Genomic DNA, 16,187 nt, shown 5'->3' with positions numbered 1-16,187 from the left:
TACCAAAGAGTTTTCATAGCGCTGTAGAATGTACATTCAATGCATTCATTGCGAAGCCGCCTTAAGGTGGTAACTTAGCACGCAAATTATACTAGTTAGTAGTCCGTGTTGAGCGCGAGCGCCACGCCCTGCAGCACCCAGTGCGACGCGTGCTCGGTCGAGTGCAGGTCCGCTTCGAAGACGAGGCCGACCCCCATGGCATTGCGCCGACTCTGCGTGACGTACACGGGCGTGCGGAAGGTGTTCTGCAGCTTGAGTCGGCTGGCCTCGATGGGGATGACCTGGAGAATGGGCAGCTCTTCGACGAGCTGCTTGGGCCGCTGCGGTGCGAGGCAGCCGCGCTGGAGGTCCCAGGACGCGCCCTCGAGGAAGAGCCCCTTGACGAAGCAGCCAGACGCAGTGTCGCCCTCAGCAGACGTAGCTGCGGGCAGCTGCGAGCCCTGCGTGTAGCTCGTGACGCGCGTGTAGAGCGTCGACTTGTCCAGCGGCCAGTTCTTGGCTCGACACGTCGCCTGCACCAGCGCGGTGAGGTACGACTCGGGGATGCCCAGGCCCGAGAGCCACATGACCCGCGGATCTCCGTGCGCCACCCAGTCCATGTACTGCCTGAAGCGCATGGTGAAGTGCTCCATCCAGCTCCCCAGCGGCTTCTCCGTCTTGGGGCACAGCGAGCGCCACAGATTCGGCAAAAAGCCGTCGTACAGCGCGTTCCCCACTGCGTCCAGCTCGTCGCTCATGCCGATCTCGCCCACGAGCGCCTTCTGCAGGTCTCCGAGCGACACGCGCATGCGCGCCGTCAGCAGGTTCCAGCGGTCGAGCTCCTGCAGCAGCACGACCTGCGTCGGCGTGGGGGTGAGCCCCAGCTTCTTGCGGATCTGGTCCACGTCCACCGGTTCGGGCACCTTGGACTGGATGTCGCTTGCGACGTTGCCGATGTGATCCTCCCGCGAGACGCCGGCCCCGGACTGCGCCGACCGCGGCTGCAGCGAGATGAGGTCCTTCCACACGCTCTTGGACATGTTGGTGTAGTAGCCGATCTCGGCGTTCGGGTGCAGGCCGAACACCGCGGGGCTGTTGGTCAGCGGCAGCGTCTCCACCGTGGCCACGTAGTCGTCCAGCTGCAGCGCCAGCGGACTCGAGTCGCCGTCCAACGCGCCAGGCAGAACGTAGTCGAAGCCCGAGCGGCTGAAGTAGAACCGCTGGCAGTCGTCGAACAGGAAGTCGCCCATGTATTCGGACAGATACGTCGTGAGGATGCGGCGGTCGTAGTCGTCGCTCACGCGGCCGCCGTACATGGCGTCGCCGATGAGGTACTTGAGCGAGCCCCACGGGAGCTGCTCGTCGCGGTCCTCGTACGCCTTGTACAGGTACAGGCTCAGCAGCTTCCTCGAGATGGTAAAGTCCGACTCGTTGAAGTCGTAGCTCACGTTCCAGCCGATCTTGCCGTACTTGCGCCGCTCCAGCACCACCGCGTGCAGGAAGCACAGCACGTAGACCACCGACCGGAACGCGGCGTGCGGGCACTCCTCGAGCATGCTCTGGTCCAGCTTGGAGTAGAGGCTCCGCATATTCTGCTTGAGCCCGTCGGGCGGCTCCGTCACGACCTTGAGCGACCGCTGCAGGATGCCAAGCGGGAACCGGTCCGTGGGCTCCGTCGTGAGCCACAGCCGGAAGTCCTTGTGCGGCTTGGTCATGGCCAGCAGCATCTTCTCGAGCGTGCGCAGCCAGCTCGCGAGCAAGTGGCAGTTCTGCAGCAGCACCCAGTGGCCGCGCGTGGCTCCGGCCTCCAGCATTTGCTCGGCCAGAGGCCCCTGACCTTGGCCGAGCGCCAGGAACTTGAACCGATGGCCGGAGAACCCGTACTCGTCGCCCAGCGTCTGGATGTCGCTCTGTGGATCAGCGCCCGGACTCAGGATGCACACGATCGGGGACATCGCCGCGCTCTGGCTGTAGATGCGCGCGTAGTCGAGCACCGGCGGCTGCACGAACTTCTCCCCCATCACGGTCATCACGAACAGCTTCATGGCGTTGTACACGCGGTCTTGGCGGAAGCAGCGGAACACCAGCAGCTTCTGTAGGCTCGACAGCGTGTCCGAGTAGCCGCACGGGAGATCAGCCAGCTCGGGCACCTCCAGGTCGTACCAGGCCTTCCACTCGCTCGTCTTGGTGGCAAAGTCCGACATCAACGAGCCGAAGACGCCTCCGTCTCCGTTGCCTTCGCCGAGTTTGCTGAGGCACAGCAGGTCTTTCCACCCTGCGCCCGACACCCACGTGAGGTCCTCGGGCTTCGGCTGTGACGCGGCCTCTAGCGACGTGTCGCCTTTCAGGAAGAAGTCGAGCTCGGCGCGATTGAGGTCGCCCGCCGCACTCATGATCATGCACGTCATCTGGAAGGAGAACATGAGCTTGTGCCGCTCGAAGATGCCCGTGCACGTGTAGTCGTACATCATCTCGGTGATCGACTGCACCATGAAGCGCAGCCGCTTCTCGAGCACGACGTCGCGCTTCGCCGTCTCGAGCGCCGTGTGGAAGACGGTGAGGAAACTCGCGAGCGAGATCTCGTACATCTTCATGATGGTCGCGAGCGCTGCCATCGCGAAGTACATGATCGACCCGCGCAGAGCCACAGGCGTGTACACTTCGCGAGCCTTGGTGATCTCGTCCTTGGTGAAGCTGGCCAGCTCGAGCTTGGCGCTGATCTCCGTCGCCTTGTTCTTGGTCTCGTCCAGCGTGGCAATGAGCTCCTCGTTGTCCAGAATGTTGCCGGAGCTGCTCGAGAGCTCGCGCAGCAGCGTGTCTTCCAGCTCCACGATGAGCTGCGTGCTCTCGGACATTTCCGTGACGAGGTCGCTGTACTGCTCTTCCAAGTCGGGCCTCTCGTGGGCCACCACGACGTTCAGCAACTGGTTGGCCAGGCCGTCCTGCGTGACGCTGTAGTTGACGATCATGGTCTTGCCCATGACCTCCGGGGAGTAGTGCGGGTTGGCGAGCTTGGACGTGAAGTACAGGCGGAAGTTGGCGTCCCACTCGACGTTCTTGTCGCCGAGCTTGATCAGCCGCTGCGAGCCTTCCATGAACGTACTCTTCTCGAGCACCGGGTCCAAGATGGGGTCCAGCTCTTCGTCCACGCTCTCGAACAGGAACGGGTTGCCGAACTGAATCGCCAGCTCCAAGTGCTTCATGAAGTCCGGGTCGCTCAGCGTCTTGACGGTCAGGCTGTTCTTCTCCTCCTTCTTCTTGATCCAGTTGACCGCCTGCTGCTGCGGGTCGATACACAGCGGGAAGCGGCTCGCCTTCGTGGTCAGAATGCCGTTCTGCACCGAGTGCTCGTCCGCGGGCAGGCCTTCCGAGACCCACTTCTGGATGGTCGCGTCGTCCGTGAGCGAGTTCTCGAGGCGGAATGGACTCGTCACGGGCAGCTTGCGAGCCTCGATGTCTTGGAAGAAGTCGCGGTAAATGAGGTCCGAGCGGTAGTCGAAGCTGAAGGCCCCAGCGTAGCTCAGGAAGCTCGCAGTGAGCAAGCAGTCGCCCACCAGCCGCTCGCTCTGCAGGTTGAGCGAGTCGACGTCCTTCGTCCAGCGCGTGCGCTCCGAGCCGAGACCTGCCAGGAGCTTGCTGGCCGCCTGCAGCCTCTTTTGCATCTGGTCGGCTTGTGTCTTCAGCCCCTGCAGCTCCGAGTTGGCCTCCTGGAACTGCGTCGACAGGTTATCGAGCTCCGTCTTCAACCGGTCCAGAGTCGCTTTGAGGTCTGCGAGCTCCTGCTCCTTGATGGTCTGCTCCTTCTCCATTGACTTGACCTTCAGACGCAGCGGCTCGACGTTCTTGGCGACGTCGTGGTACTTGACGATGGCCACGACCCACACGAGCAAACCTGCGCCGGCCTTAGAGATGGACTTCATGTTCTCGATGTTGAGGTCCGGGTTCTTGAAGAACGTCTTGATCTTGGTGATCATCTTGGACGAGATCTTGTCCTTCTCGTACTCCTTCAAGAGTGTGATGAGGTTGGCGTTGCTGAGCATGACCTTGGCTCCTTTCCAGTCGAGATCCAGCTCTTGGCCCGTAGGTTTAAGGATCAACACGCACATGCACACCGACATGACCAATGGCGGCGGGGACGCGAACGATTTGAGCTCCGTCAGGTCCGCCTTGGATAAATCCTGCAGCGCTGCAGCGGCGGCCTCCACAGCTGGAAGAGCCTCGAGCAACGCAGCGTCGGCCTCTTCTTTCTCTTTAGCGATGAGAACGGACGCTTTCTCGCACTCAATCTGCGTCGCGGCAGCCACTTCCTGCTGCTTGGAAGCCACGGCCGACTTCTCCTCGATCGTCTTGATCAGAGCTTCGCACGCGAGCGTCTTCTCGTCCACAATGACCTTCTTCTCCGACAGCTCCACCTGCATGACGTCCACGGCTTGAGCCGCTTCCACGAGCTTCGTGAGACCGCCCTTGAGACGAGCGATGCTTGCCGTGACCTTGACTTTGTTCTCCTTGAGCTGCAGTCGGTAGTTCGAGATGAAGTCGAGGTAGTTCTTGGGCGTCACGTAGTAGTGTCGACGCAGCTCCTCGCCGAAGCGATGGGCCACGCGCACCACGCGCAAGTGCGCGTGCACCAGGTGATTCGTCACCTGCTCGCGCGATTCCTCGGGGATGGCCTCTTCGGCCAGGAAGTACTGCGCCACGTTGCGCAGAGCGTCTTCGGGCCACGCGAAGAACCAGTCGATCACCGTAGCAGACACGAGACCGGGGAAGTTGCGGCAGCGGGTCCTCAGCGTACTACCGGAAGGCGACATGGCCAGGATCACGTGGAGGTTTTGGCGACACAGATTCACGTAGAACCTCCAGCAGCTCTCGTTGGTCTCGACCAGCCCCGCAGCCTTCACCTGGTCTCGGACGGAACTCGCAAGGGCGTCACGCTCGTCGGTCTCGAACAGTGCCGGCACCACGCCAGTGGTGAGCATGTTGTTGATAAACTCGAGGAAGCCTTCTTCGACTGCGTGCGCGTCCGTGAAGAGGAAGACGACGGGCTTCTTGCCCAGCATGCGGTACAGGTCCTTGAGGTTCTCTCGGAACTCGGCCTCGCCATAGCCGCGGGTCAGGAAGATCTCAAACAGGTCGTACCCGGCGGTGAACGCCGCCAGTCGGGACAAGCTCTGCTTGCCGCTGCCACCCACGCCGATCAGCAACGCGTGGCCCAGCGGGTTCCGGATAATACGCAGGATGCGGGACAAGTGCTCCAACGCCATCTCGAACAGCACCAGAGTCATGGGCTTGTTGTCCAGGTTGTACGTCTCCAACGCCTCGTCGAAGATGCCGCGAATACGGCGATACGACTCCATGTCCTGGTACAAGCGCGCGTCTTCGGCCGACGCCTGGCCCGTGATGCGGCCAATGCAGTCCGCGTAGTCGCCGAAGATCAGCGGGTCGGCCGATGCCACCTCGGCTTCGTCGGGGAACGTATCACGCAGTATCTGAGTGATCGCGCCGTCCACCAGCGCGTTGTCGGACTCGCTCGTGAGCCGGTCGCAGAAGATTCGCTTCACCTCGTTCCTCCAGAGCCTCACGATCTTGCCAGGACTGTCGAACTTGTCCGTCGTGGCCATGCAGATCCCTTCGCAGACACGCCCGAGATCGCGGAGGTTGAAGATGTAGTGGAACTTGGACGGAGTGGGTGGCAGCTTCTCGAGCGTGAACTCAAAGAACTGCAGCAGAGCCTCCGTCAGCTTGATGCCCTTGGCTTGGATCGGTTCACTGAAGTTCCGCAGATACGTCGTCACGATCGAGCCGTAGATGTGCTTGAGCACCTCTTTCGTTGGAGGCGTGAGGTTGTACACGTTGAACTGCGCCACGAACCGAGGGTCCACTTGGTTCCGACCGCCGCCGGGAGGTCCCATGGCGCCGATGAACAGCAAGTCTTTGAGGATACGGAGATCCAGCTCCTTGCCGCGGTCGTACATGCTGCCGCGGTTCATCACAAAGTGCAGGAGCGCGATCGGCTGCTGCGTTCCGTAGAGATCCACCTTGGGCATGTTCAGGTCGTCGATGAAGATCAAGAGCTTCTTCCCCGCTGGAGGGCCGTAAATCTTGCCGGACCGCTTGTCGACGTTCGCTTGGATGTTCGTCTGGACGTCCAGACTGCTGGTTCGACTCGAGAAGTTGATACTCAGCGTCGAGCACGTTTGCTGGTCCAGGTCCTGGAGGTAGCTCTGGATCGTCACGGTCTTGGCCGTGCCGCTCTCGCCCACGAACAGGATCGGCTTCTCCGTGCGCATGCAGCTCGCCAGGATGAAGCTATACAGCACCGAGTCGGTCGTGGGCACAAACACGCGCGAGAAGTTGAACGGAGCCGGCTCGGCGTACGGAACCACGCGCGACTCCCAAGGCTGCCACTTGCGGGTCTCCAAATCGAAGAAGTTGTAGTAGAGGCTCGTGGCCGGCAGGGAGCAGTCTGCGATCTTGCGGAGGAACTCGTTAAACCGAGCACGGCTGCTACCGAGCAGCGCAGCGCCCAGGGACCACACTACACTGAACAAGAAGATTCCTTCAACGCTCGCACGGTCCGACGTCGGATCCAACGAGCCGTCCGTGGGCAGGAACGCGTCCAACGAGATGCAGAGCTGCTTGCACATTTCCATGTTGCTGATGGGGATCACCTGCTGGCACTTGGCCACGATCTCGTCCGCGCCGAAGACGCCTTCCAGGATAAAGTCGATGCACTTGGGCACGTACTTGTCGAACAGTTCCAGCAACAGCGTGCGTTCGAGTGGGGTGGACATCGCAGTAGATCCAGGAGGCGGCGAGTTGGGGCCCGGAGGGGTATCTGTCGAGACGGGGACTAGCGGGTACTTCTTCTTGAGCCACCGCTCGTAGTATGGGCGATACCCGAGGTTCTTCGGGTCGACCCAGACCATCCCGCAGCGACTGATGGTAGCTGGAGACGCGTACTGGAGGTCGAACGTCTCGCAGATCATGCAGCAGTGAGTCTGCAGCCGAATGCGCTCGCCGTTGGGCAGCGTCAGCAGCTTGTTGTCGTCCATGACGCTGTTCATGTTCTCCACCCACACGGCGTCGACGTCTCCGTCGTAGATGAGCCACCGCTTCTCGTTCTCCTTGCCGGTGGGGAGAGGCTGGTTGAGCTCTCGGAAGAGCTTGGACAGCACGCCGTCCGTCCAGTCACGCGTAACGGGGTCCATCGTGCCGTAGAGCTCTGCGATCGGCTGAGCCTTGGGATTCAGCACGAAGATCTTGACTTGCTCGTCCAGAGCCGTCTTGGACGCGGCCGCCAGCGTATTCAGCACGAGGGTCTTCCCACCGCCGGTGGGGCCGACGATCATGGTCGTGTGCCGCACCAGCATGGTCTCGTACATCTGAATGATCTTGTCGATCTGCTCGTTGTACACGGCAGGGTTGGTGGTGTTGTACTCGCCAGCCACGAGCTCTGCCTCGATAGCGTCCTTCAGCGCTGCGTACCCCACACGGGGGCAGTCCAAGCCGGGGAACAGGTCGTTGATCAGTCCGTGGAACAGAGGGACGTCCTCGAACACGAACTTGGGCATGTTGCTGTCTCGCAGCGCGCGCATGAGCACCAGGTCCTCGTTCATGTCGCTGTACTCGCGCTTGAGCGACCCCGCCATGACCAGCACGCTCTTGAGCGCGCGCAGCCCGAAGTCGTAGTGATACTGCTTGGAAAGCTGCTCGCGCGAGAGCTTGTACAGCACCGTCATCTTCTTGGCGAGCGAGACGGCGTTCTCGAAGCCCTCGGAGAAGAGCATGATCTGGCAGATCTGCAGCAGGTCCGGCACGATCATTGTCACGGGTCGGAACAGCGCCTTGAGGTTGTCTGGCAGCTCCGTGCGTCCGGCGTATCCTGGATTCATCGTGATGAAGAACCCGCAGGTGGCGAAGCCAGCCGTGCGGTGGATGGCGATCTCCTGGCCAAAGCCAATGTCGACGGTGGGTTTGTCGTAGTTGAGCGCGTTCTGGATCGCTCGAAGCTGGGCCGAGACCACAGACAGCACCTCAATGTTGATGCGGTTGAACTCGTCGAAGCAGCCCCAGGCGCCGACTTGGACCAACCCCGAGAAGATACTCCCCATGGCCTTGTAGTCCAGCCCCTCGCCGCAATTGATCACATAGCACGGTAACGCGAGCGACTTGGCCAGATCCTTGACAGTCTCCGTCTTGCCCGTACCCGCAGGGCCTGCAGGAGAGCCTCCAAGCTTAAACGTCAGCGCCTGCGTTAGCGTCATGTAGCATCGATCTGTCAGAGGCGTGATCACCAGTCGCCCGTTCAAGCCCATGTACTCGTAGCCGTAGCGGAAGTTGCCCGTGCACTGGCTGATGACGACGTCGTCCACGTCCTTCCTCCAGTAGAACCGGAGCTGCGACTCCCAGGCGAACTCCTTCTCGTTCAGGATGCTGTCTCGAACGAACGAGTCGACGATGTCGCGCGCGTGCACGTCGATGATCAGCAGCGTGTTAACCTTCTTACGCGTGAGTTTATCCAGCGGCTCCCGCACGCGCCGCACGAGACTGTTGAGTTGCTCCGTCAGCCGTCCTTCAAGGCCCTTCATGGCGTACTTGTCGCCACCTTTGACTCGATGGAACACGTCCTCAACCTCCCACGTCCACCAGATCTGACTGCCCACGAGCGACACCATGCCCAGCACCTGCTCGAGCCACTTGGTGCGGTCCATGTTGGCGTACTGGAACACGCCCTCCTTCGCAATGCACTGCAGAGTCACTCGCATTTCGTCTTCGACGCCCGTCATCCACGACTCAACGGGGCCCTCCACAGCAGACAGCGTGCGGAACTGGAAGCCTTCTCCTTCGGCGCTCTCCATGGCGCCGACGCTCTTGTTGTTGCGTACGAAGGTCAACAACTTGACGTTGTCGAAGAGCTTGAGCATGTGAACCTGGATGGACGTCGGGTCGGAAGAGCCCAACACACTGAGCAGCTCGTCGTCGGAGATGAAGAAGAACCGCGGGAACGAGTTCCGCTTCGTGTCGAGGTAGTCGCTCAGCGACTTCTGGCACTTGTCGAGCCGCTCGGACAGCGAGTGCAGCGTCTCCAGCCGGTTCTCCGCTGTGCAGGCTTCCACGGCGTTGGCGTTCTTGTAGGTGGCGCCCATGATGGTCTTCCAGGCCTTGTCGATCGCGTCGAACTTCTTGGCCTCCTCCGGCAGCTGCTGGCGAATGTCCTCGGCGCCGACGAAAATGCTCTCGAGGTACATCCACTTGCGCTGCACGACGAACCAGATATCGAGGCACTCGTTCACGACGCCCAGACGCTTCTCCCACTTGCGGACGCGCTCGGAGAAGTTGGCGATGAAGCGCGAGCCCGACATGGTCTGCAGGTTGAGCATGTGGTCTTCCAGCGTGATCTTGAGTTCGTCGGCGGCGCGGAGCACCCAGCCGCGGTCGGTGCCGTTCTTCTTGTACTTGACCAGCTCCAGCGCCGCCTTGGCCCAGGAGTCCTCGATCTTGAGGATCTCCTGCTCGATCTTCTGCTCCTGCATGGCGGCGTTCACGATCTCCTCGATCTCCGTCGAGAAGCGGTGCAGCTTCATGACGAACAGGTTGCCCAGCGTGAACGTCTTGAGGTTCATCTCGAAGCGCACCTGGGTCACGGTCATGAGCTCCTCCCAATGGCGCGGCTTCATGGCCTCGTTCTTGAGACTCTGGATGAGCGGGATACTGTCCTTGAAGGCCAGGATCTGCTTCTCCACCTCCACAAAAGTCGACATGGCCTTGAGGTCCTTGGGGATCTTACGACAGCGCTTCTCCAGCTCCTCGATGCCTTTGTTCATGGCCGCCACGTCCAGCTCGGCCCAGAGCATACTCGACAGGTTGCTGATAAACTCCTTCTGCTCCGTGTAGAGCGCGTAAATGACCTGCTGCTTCTCCAGGGCTTCCGCGATCTGCTGCAGCTCCGGGTAGGACGTGATGAACAAGGCGAAGAGGTTCTCAGCGTTCGCGAGCTCTTGTCGTCGGGCCTTGAACACCGTGAGCTTCTTCTGGAAGACCGACACCAGTTCGAGGCCCGCGTCCAGATCAAGCGAGCACGTGCCCGGTCCTCGCTCCATGAACTCCTTCTTCATCGCCTTGCAGTCCTCCGCAAAGTTGATCGCGTCTTGCTTGGTCACGCCTCGGAACTGGTCCTTGACCTTAACGAGGCGTAGGTCCTTGGTTTTGGACGCGAGGAAGAGGTTCCGCCACCTCTCTTTGAGCGAGAAGGCCTTCTTGAACTCGGCTGGGTCTCCAGCGATGCTGAACGTCTGCAACGTGCGGTAGCGCTCGATGATGTCCGCGTACTCGAGCTCCATCTCCATGCCCATGTCGCTGATGCTGGCCACCGTGTTGAGCACCTTCTTGAGCGAATCGAGGTCTTCTGGGGTCGCGTCCAGCTCGGCCTCGAGCTGGTCCATCGTGGCGCTGATGGCCACGAGCTTCTTGTTCGACACCTCGAGGAGGATCTTGCCGTAGTCGTCCTTCCACATCTCGGCCTGCTTGGCGATGGCGATGGCCAACGGGAGGCAGTTGATCTGCAAGAAGTCCGTGTCCTTCTCCGTGGGCTGGTTGCGGACGGACTCAGCCAGGCGAGTGTACTGCGCCATGCGCGTGTCAAAGTACACGCAAGGGGGCTTCTTGTCCGCCAGCTTCTCGAGCGCGCTTCGTCGCTTGGTGTTCCAGAGGTTGTACACGGTGTCGTAGCGCCGCCAGCTATCCAGGTAGCGGTTCACGATGTTGAAGACCTTGTGGATCTCCTGGTTGAGCGACAGCGTCATCTTGATCACGTACGGGTTCTGCGAGATGTCCGAGTAGAAGGTGAAGGTGATCGGCTCCTCGTCCTCGTTCACGATGAGCGGCTGCGTCTCTCGACACGTTCCGTGCATCCAGCGGATGAACGCCTTGGCGCTCTCGACGATGTGCTTGACGGACTTGCTCAGGTACTTGTACATGTCCGAGAGGGACGGCGTCACGATGATGTCTTTGCCGTTCATGGTCGCCTTGACCTTGCACAGTGGCGGGCGCTTGAGCTTCCCTCCTTCTCCAAGCCCCATGACCGAGACGGCGCTGCTGATGTCCTTCGTGTGCACGTTGAGCAGCGCCTGGAACGTCGTCATCGACGCAATGATCATCTTGGTGATGGCGTTGAAGATGCGGCGCTCCCAGTACATGTAGTACGTCGACATCTTCGGGCTAGTGCCTGTGTTCACACCCGCGACGATCTCCTCCACCTTGATGAGCAGAGGACCGATCGAGCGGTAGCTCTGCACAAGCTCGTCGATGCGCTGCATGCGGTTGCGCTCGACGAGCTCGTAGAACTCGCCCACCTCCGTCACGACACCTTCCTCGAAGTCCTCGATCTTGATCAGCAGCGTGTTCTCGATATCCATGACGATCTCCTCCACCATCTTGCTGCTCTTGTGGATCTGGCTCACGAGGTTCGCGAACTGGTTCAGCGACTTGTTGCAGTTCTCGATGAAGCTCAGTACGCGCTGCGAGTTCCAGTTCAGAGGCGAAAAGCCCACGCGCAGCACGTCTTCCAGGGCCTTGAGCTGTGAACGCAAGAGGTGCGTCTCGACCGGAGTGAGCTCCGCCAGAAGCGCGTCGTGCCGTCGGAGCATCAGCGTCAGCTCCTGCACGTACTGGTGATACTTGTCTTCTTGCAGCGTCACGTTAAGCGCCTCCTCCGGGATCTCAAACCCGAGGCGATCAAGGTACTTCGACTCCTTGATGATCATGGCCAGCTCGGGCGAGAAGTTGGCGTAGAACGGCGGAGGAGGCAGCTTGTACAGCATGACGCCGGTCTCCGACTTGCCCGCCTCAATCAACTTTGGGCCGAGGATCGACTGCTTCAGGCACTCGTTCGTCAGGGCGGGCACCTTTTCCTTCCAGTCTTTGTGGAGTTGTTTGATGTAGGCGTCCACGGCGCGTGCGAAGACGAGATACTTGTCCTTCACCTCTTCTCCGTGCGGGCTCTTGAGCAGGTCGTTCATGGTTCGGAAGCGCAGAATGGGCTTCTTCGCGCGCAGGTAGAGCGCGCGCGACCAGCTGATAGCGCCTGCAACGGGCGGGTGGTTCTTGTACACTGGCGGCCGGTGTTTGTATCGGTGGAACTGCTCCTCCAGCTTCTCTAGCTCCTTGGTGTACTGCATGAGGATGTCCTTGTACTTCTCCATCATCTGCTTGTTGATGGACTCGCGCGACTGGATGTTCTGGAAGTTTTGCAGCAGGTCGAACGCGCCTTCAGCAGATCGGAGTTTCTGGAACGACGTGTCAATGAACTTCCGTGTCATGTGCTCGATCTCGCTCACTTTATCGCGGAACTGGACCATGACGGACTCCCAGCTCGTCTTGTAGCCGCGGTCGAAGATCTTGAACGGGACGCTCTCGAACGGAGCGATGAGACTCTCGACGCGTGCCATGACCTCGTCAATCCCCTGGGAGTCCCCGGTCACGGACTTGAGCTCGGGTCCTAGGAATTTGTTGAATTGGTCAAGCACCGTCGCCACCTCTTGGAGGTTTTCACAGATCTTGGCCATGTAGTTGGTTTGCTCGAACAGCCGCTTGCGGTCGAACTCCCAGCGGTGATCAGTCCCGCTGGCCTCGATACGCTCGCGCACTTTTATGTACGTGGAATGCCACAACTCCAGCACCATCTTCGCCTCCTCAATGGCGTGAAGCGCATTCTCCGGACTCTTCCGTAGGATGGTGTGGACGTTGATCTCCACTGCCACTTTGTCCACGATCTCGGACGCGATGCGCTCCATCAACGGCACCATCCGCTCGTCCGTGTTGTAGTGCCTCGAGATAATCCAGACCATGCGGATAGCGTTCATCATGGACGGCAGTGTATCGGCGATCGCGGAGAAAGAGCCGCTGGCGATGTTCTTGAAGTGACGCTCCAAGGTCGTGAGGAACTTGACGTTGTCCTTCGCCTCCACGTAGAGCTTGCTCAGCTCTGAGAAGTGATACTTGAACGTGAGCAGCATGCTCGCCTCCACCAGTTCCAGCAGCTTGAGCATTTTCTGGACCGTGGGCATGTTAATCTGCTCGAAGATGGTGCTGAGTGTAGCGTTACGCTCCCTCCAGAACTCAATCTCAGCGAGTGGCCCCTTCCTCTTGGGGGTCTTCCGGGCTTCCTGCTCCACAACGCTGGCCACGCTCTTGGACCATTCTTCGAGCGCCTGCTCCAGCGTGTTAATCAGCTCATAGTCATCCAGATGCGACTCGGGCTTGGTGATGACGACGTCGGGGATATTCAAGTGGATGTCGCCCTGAATCTGTTGAATGGCGTTCGAGATCTGCGACGAAAACTTGACCAAGTTGCTCTTGAACTCGTTACGCACCGCGTCGATCACCTTCAGAGCCTGGTGCGCAGCTGCCGAGTTCTTGGCCCCCGCGTCGTCGCCCTCACCTCGTCCGTTAGACATATAGTCGGCTCTTGAAAGCTGCGGGTCGAGCAGTGGCATGAATACGTGGCAGATGATGCCCTCCAAGTTCGAGAGCAAGTCTCCAGTCGAGCAGCCGAGCTCGACATTCGAGTGAGCGACTTTCTCGTGGCCGTCCGTCACGATATTTTGCACTGTGACGGGTCCTGCCGCCACCTTGATCAAGAACACGGTGGAGGACTCGGAGGAGTCCGCGGGCAGCGTATTCAAAGAGGCGTGACACACCTGGCGCGTAGCCGTCCGCGAGCGCTTCACCAGCCTCTTGACCGTCTCCGTCTGCGGTGGTGGAGCCTCTGCATCGAGGAACAACTGCTCGTCTGTCGGCTCAGTCGGTGCTTCTTCACTCGGTGGGTCTGTATCGACAGGAGCATAAGATAGAGGTCGTGAGTAAGACCCTCACTCAACCAGAGAATGTTGCTGCCTGATGATGCTTACCTGTGGGTGAGGCTTCTCGAGTGACTTCGACCTCTTCCTCCACCTCCTCTTCAAGCTCGTACTGCTCCTCCCCCTTGAAGAAGAAGAGGACGCTGCCGGCTTCAGCCTTCGCAGAAAAGAACAGCTGCACTAGATCAGCAGCAAAAGGCTCGGCCTGGTTGTCCGCGGTCTTGGTTCCTGTCAGGAGTTGGTCGACTACTGCGGGCTCGACATCCAATGCTCGCGACACGAGCCGCCGCAGCCATCGCCGCGTCACGTCGTCCAGCGACATGGTCCCGACCTGGCCTCCTATCTGTCGTGGTCTCCTCCCTCTCTCTGGGTCGGATCGGCCGCCGTTTGGCTCGCGTCGTTTCGATCCGACGACATGGTACCTGATATCCGGTACATGGCTCCAGTCTCCCCAGATTCGCAGATCATATCAAGCAAAGCATGGAGGCGTTCTCCGAGGCGGTGCGCGAGTGGCAGGCGCTGCTGCGCGAGGCGGGCGAGGTCTTCGTGGCCAAGCACCTGGACGCCGCCATGCAACTGGCCGTGGCGCTTCAGTGCGAGCAGGACGCAGAGGCGGAGCGCGCCGCCGCGGCCGTCAGCGGCGCCGAGCTGAGGGACTTCCTGGCCCTGGCCATGCTGCTGCGGCGTCTGCTGGAGGCGGCCGTGCGCGGCCACATGACGTTCCTGCTGCCTGCAGCGGAGAAGAGGACGGAGCTCAAGACGGAGCTGGCGAGGCAGCAGGCGCTCGTTGAGAGTCTGCCGGACGCCTTCCAGCTGCGCTGCCGGCAGCTACTGGAGCGTCACTGGGCGACGCTCACGCAGGCCGCCGAGACGACCAACTTCTCGCTGCCGAGGGTGCAGCAGCTGCACTGGAAGGTGGCAACGGGAGACGACGCTGGACGCCGCATCCTCGTGCGACTGCAGACGTCGGACGGCAAGACGCGGACGATTCACGTGCCACTCCGACAGTTCCACCAGCTACGCCACAGCGCGGCCACGGTGCTGCAGGAGATGAACCAGGTGGAGGCGCACCCGATGATGCGGCTCGCCTACATGGAGCAGAGCCGGCGGGCGGACACCACTTCGGTCTCGACGGCAGTAGGGGCGAGCGTACCGTGAGTAAGAGAGAGTGAGTGAGTAAAGTGTGAAGAACAGTGAGTAAGAGTGCTCTTGTTGCTGCTGTGCGTGGCCGTCTAGTTCTTCATCTTCTTCTTGCTGTTGGAGAAGCACTCGCCCCAGAGGCACACGGTCTTGCCGCGCATGATCTGCGAGAAGGCCTCGAACGTGTAGGCCTGGCGCTCGCGCGCCTCCTCCTCCGTGATCTTCTTGTCGGCCACCTGCGCCTGCACCGCGGCCTTGAGCATGTCCGAGGGCGTGGCCGCCACGTACTCCTGGAACGGGTACTTGGCGCCCTCCACCGCGAGCACGCGCTTCTCGGACGGGATCTGGTACGTCTCGAGCAGCAGGTGCAGCAGGCGCTCCAGCTGCTCCTGCGTCATCTCGCGCGTGTCCGCCTCCTCCTTCTTCTCGTCCTCGCTCTTGGCGTTGAGCGCTTCGCCGGGCGGCGCGTTCGTGGCCAAGTTGAAGAGGATGCGCAGGCGCTCGTCCACGGCGCCCTTGACGGCCATGGAGAAGGCCACCATCTGCGCGTCCACGTCGCTCTTGCGGTCGGTGTCCTGCTCGAGGCTCAGCAGCACGCGCTCCAGGTGGTAGGCCTTGCTCACGCCCGCGGGGCAGGCCTGGGCCAGCTTGAAGCCCAGGTACTGGTCGAAGTGCTGCATCGAGGCCTTGCCCGACGGGAAGGCGCGCGCCACGCCGCCGCGTACGTCCTCGAAGGTCTCGGGCGTGATGTTGTTGCTGCTGCGCAGCTCCCAGGCCTCGTAGGGCGAGATCATGGCGGCCTCGGCGATGGGCGTCTGCAGCGCCTCGAAGTTCTTCTTGCCGCGCGAGCCGCGGTAGATGTAGCAGCCGCTGCCCAGCAGGATGCCGCCCAGCGTGACGCCCGGGTTGCGGCTGAACCAGCCGGGCTTGTACTTGGGCGGCTCCTCTCCGCTGCCGCCATTGGACGAGTCGGCGCCCGTGGAGGAGGAAGAGGTGGAGGAAGTGGAGGACGCAGAGGTGGCAGTGGCGGCCGCGGCCGTGTGCTGCAGACGCCGCAGGTGCGCGGGCGGCACGCGAGCTCGACGCTGCAGGCGGAGCATCCTTGGGCCGGTCGATTGTCGAGTGATGGTCGTGTAATAGTACACGTAGAAAGCAACAATTACAACTACCCATCCGAAAAGGTGGAAACAGTTTTGGCGAAATGTACAATAG

General features: G+C 61.0%; 3 protein-coding genes across 3 annotated transcripts; 1 reads left to right on the top strand and 2 right to left on the bottom strand.

Annotated features, from left to right (window-relative positions):
* Positions 1-95: 95 nt before the first annotated feature.
* PHYSODRAFT_535691 (hypothetical protein) lies at positions 96-14,157 on the bottom strand (the record flags this gene model as incomplete). The annotated part of the gene is made up of 2 exons (XM_009541471.1): positions 96-13,804; positions 13,887-14,157. The coding sequence occupies 2 exons, from the start codon at positions 14,155-14,157 to the stop codon at positions 96-98; spliced, it is 13,980 nt and encodes a 4,659-aa protein (XP_009539766.1).
* A 93-nt stretch (positions 14,158-14,250) lies between these two features.
* Positions 14,251-14,993, top strand: PHYSODRAFT_348695 (hypothetical protein; the record flags this gene model as incomplete). Its single annotated transcript, XM_009541470.1, has 2 exons — positions 14,251-14,267; positions 14,315-14,993. 2 exons carry the CDS (start codon positions 14,251-14,253, stop codon positions 14,991-14,993), a joined length of 696 nt encoding a protein of 231 aa, XP_009539765.1.
* Positions 14,994-15,067: 74 nt separating this feature from the next.
* PHYSODRAFT_342977 (hypothetical protein) lies at positions 15,068-16,075 on the bottom strand (the record flags this gene model as incomplete). Its single annotated transcript, XM_009541469.1, has 1 exon — positions 15,068-16,075. The coding sequence occupies one exon, from the start codon at positions 16,073-16,075 to the stop codon at positions 15,068-15,070; it is 1,008 nt and encodes a 335-aa protein (XP_009539764.1).
* Between the last annotated feature and the right edge of the window lie 112 nt (positions 16,076-16,187).

The sequence above is a fragment of the Phytophthora sojae genome, assembly GCF_000149755.1.
Source record: "Phytophthora sojae unplaced genomic scaffold PHYSOscaffold_24, whole genome shotgun sequence".
In the NCBI taxonomy this organism is placed as follows: domain Eukaryota; phylum Oomycota; class Peronosporomycetes; order Peronosporales; family Peronosporaceae; genus Phytophthora; species Phytophthora sojae.
The sequence above is the reverse complement of the archived record's forward strand: the minus strand, read 5'-3'. Positions and strand labels throughout refer to the sequence as shown.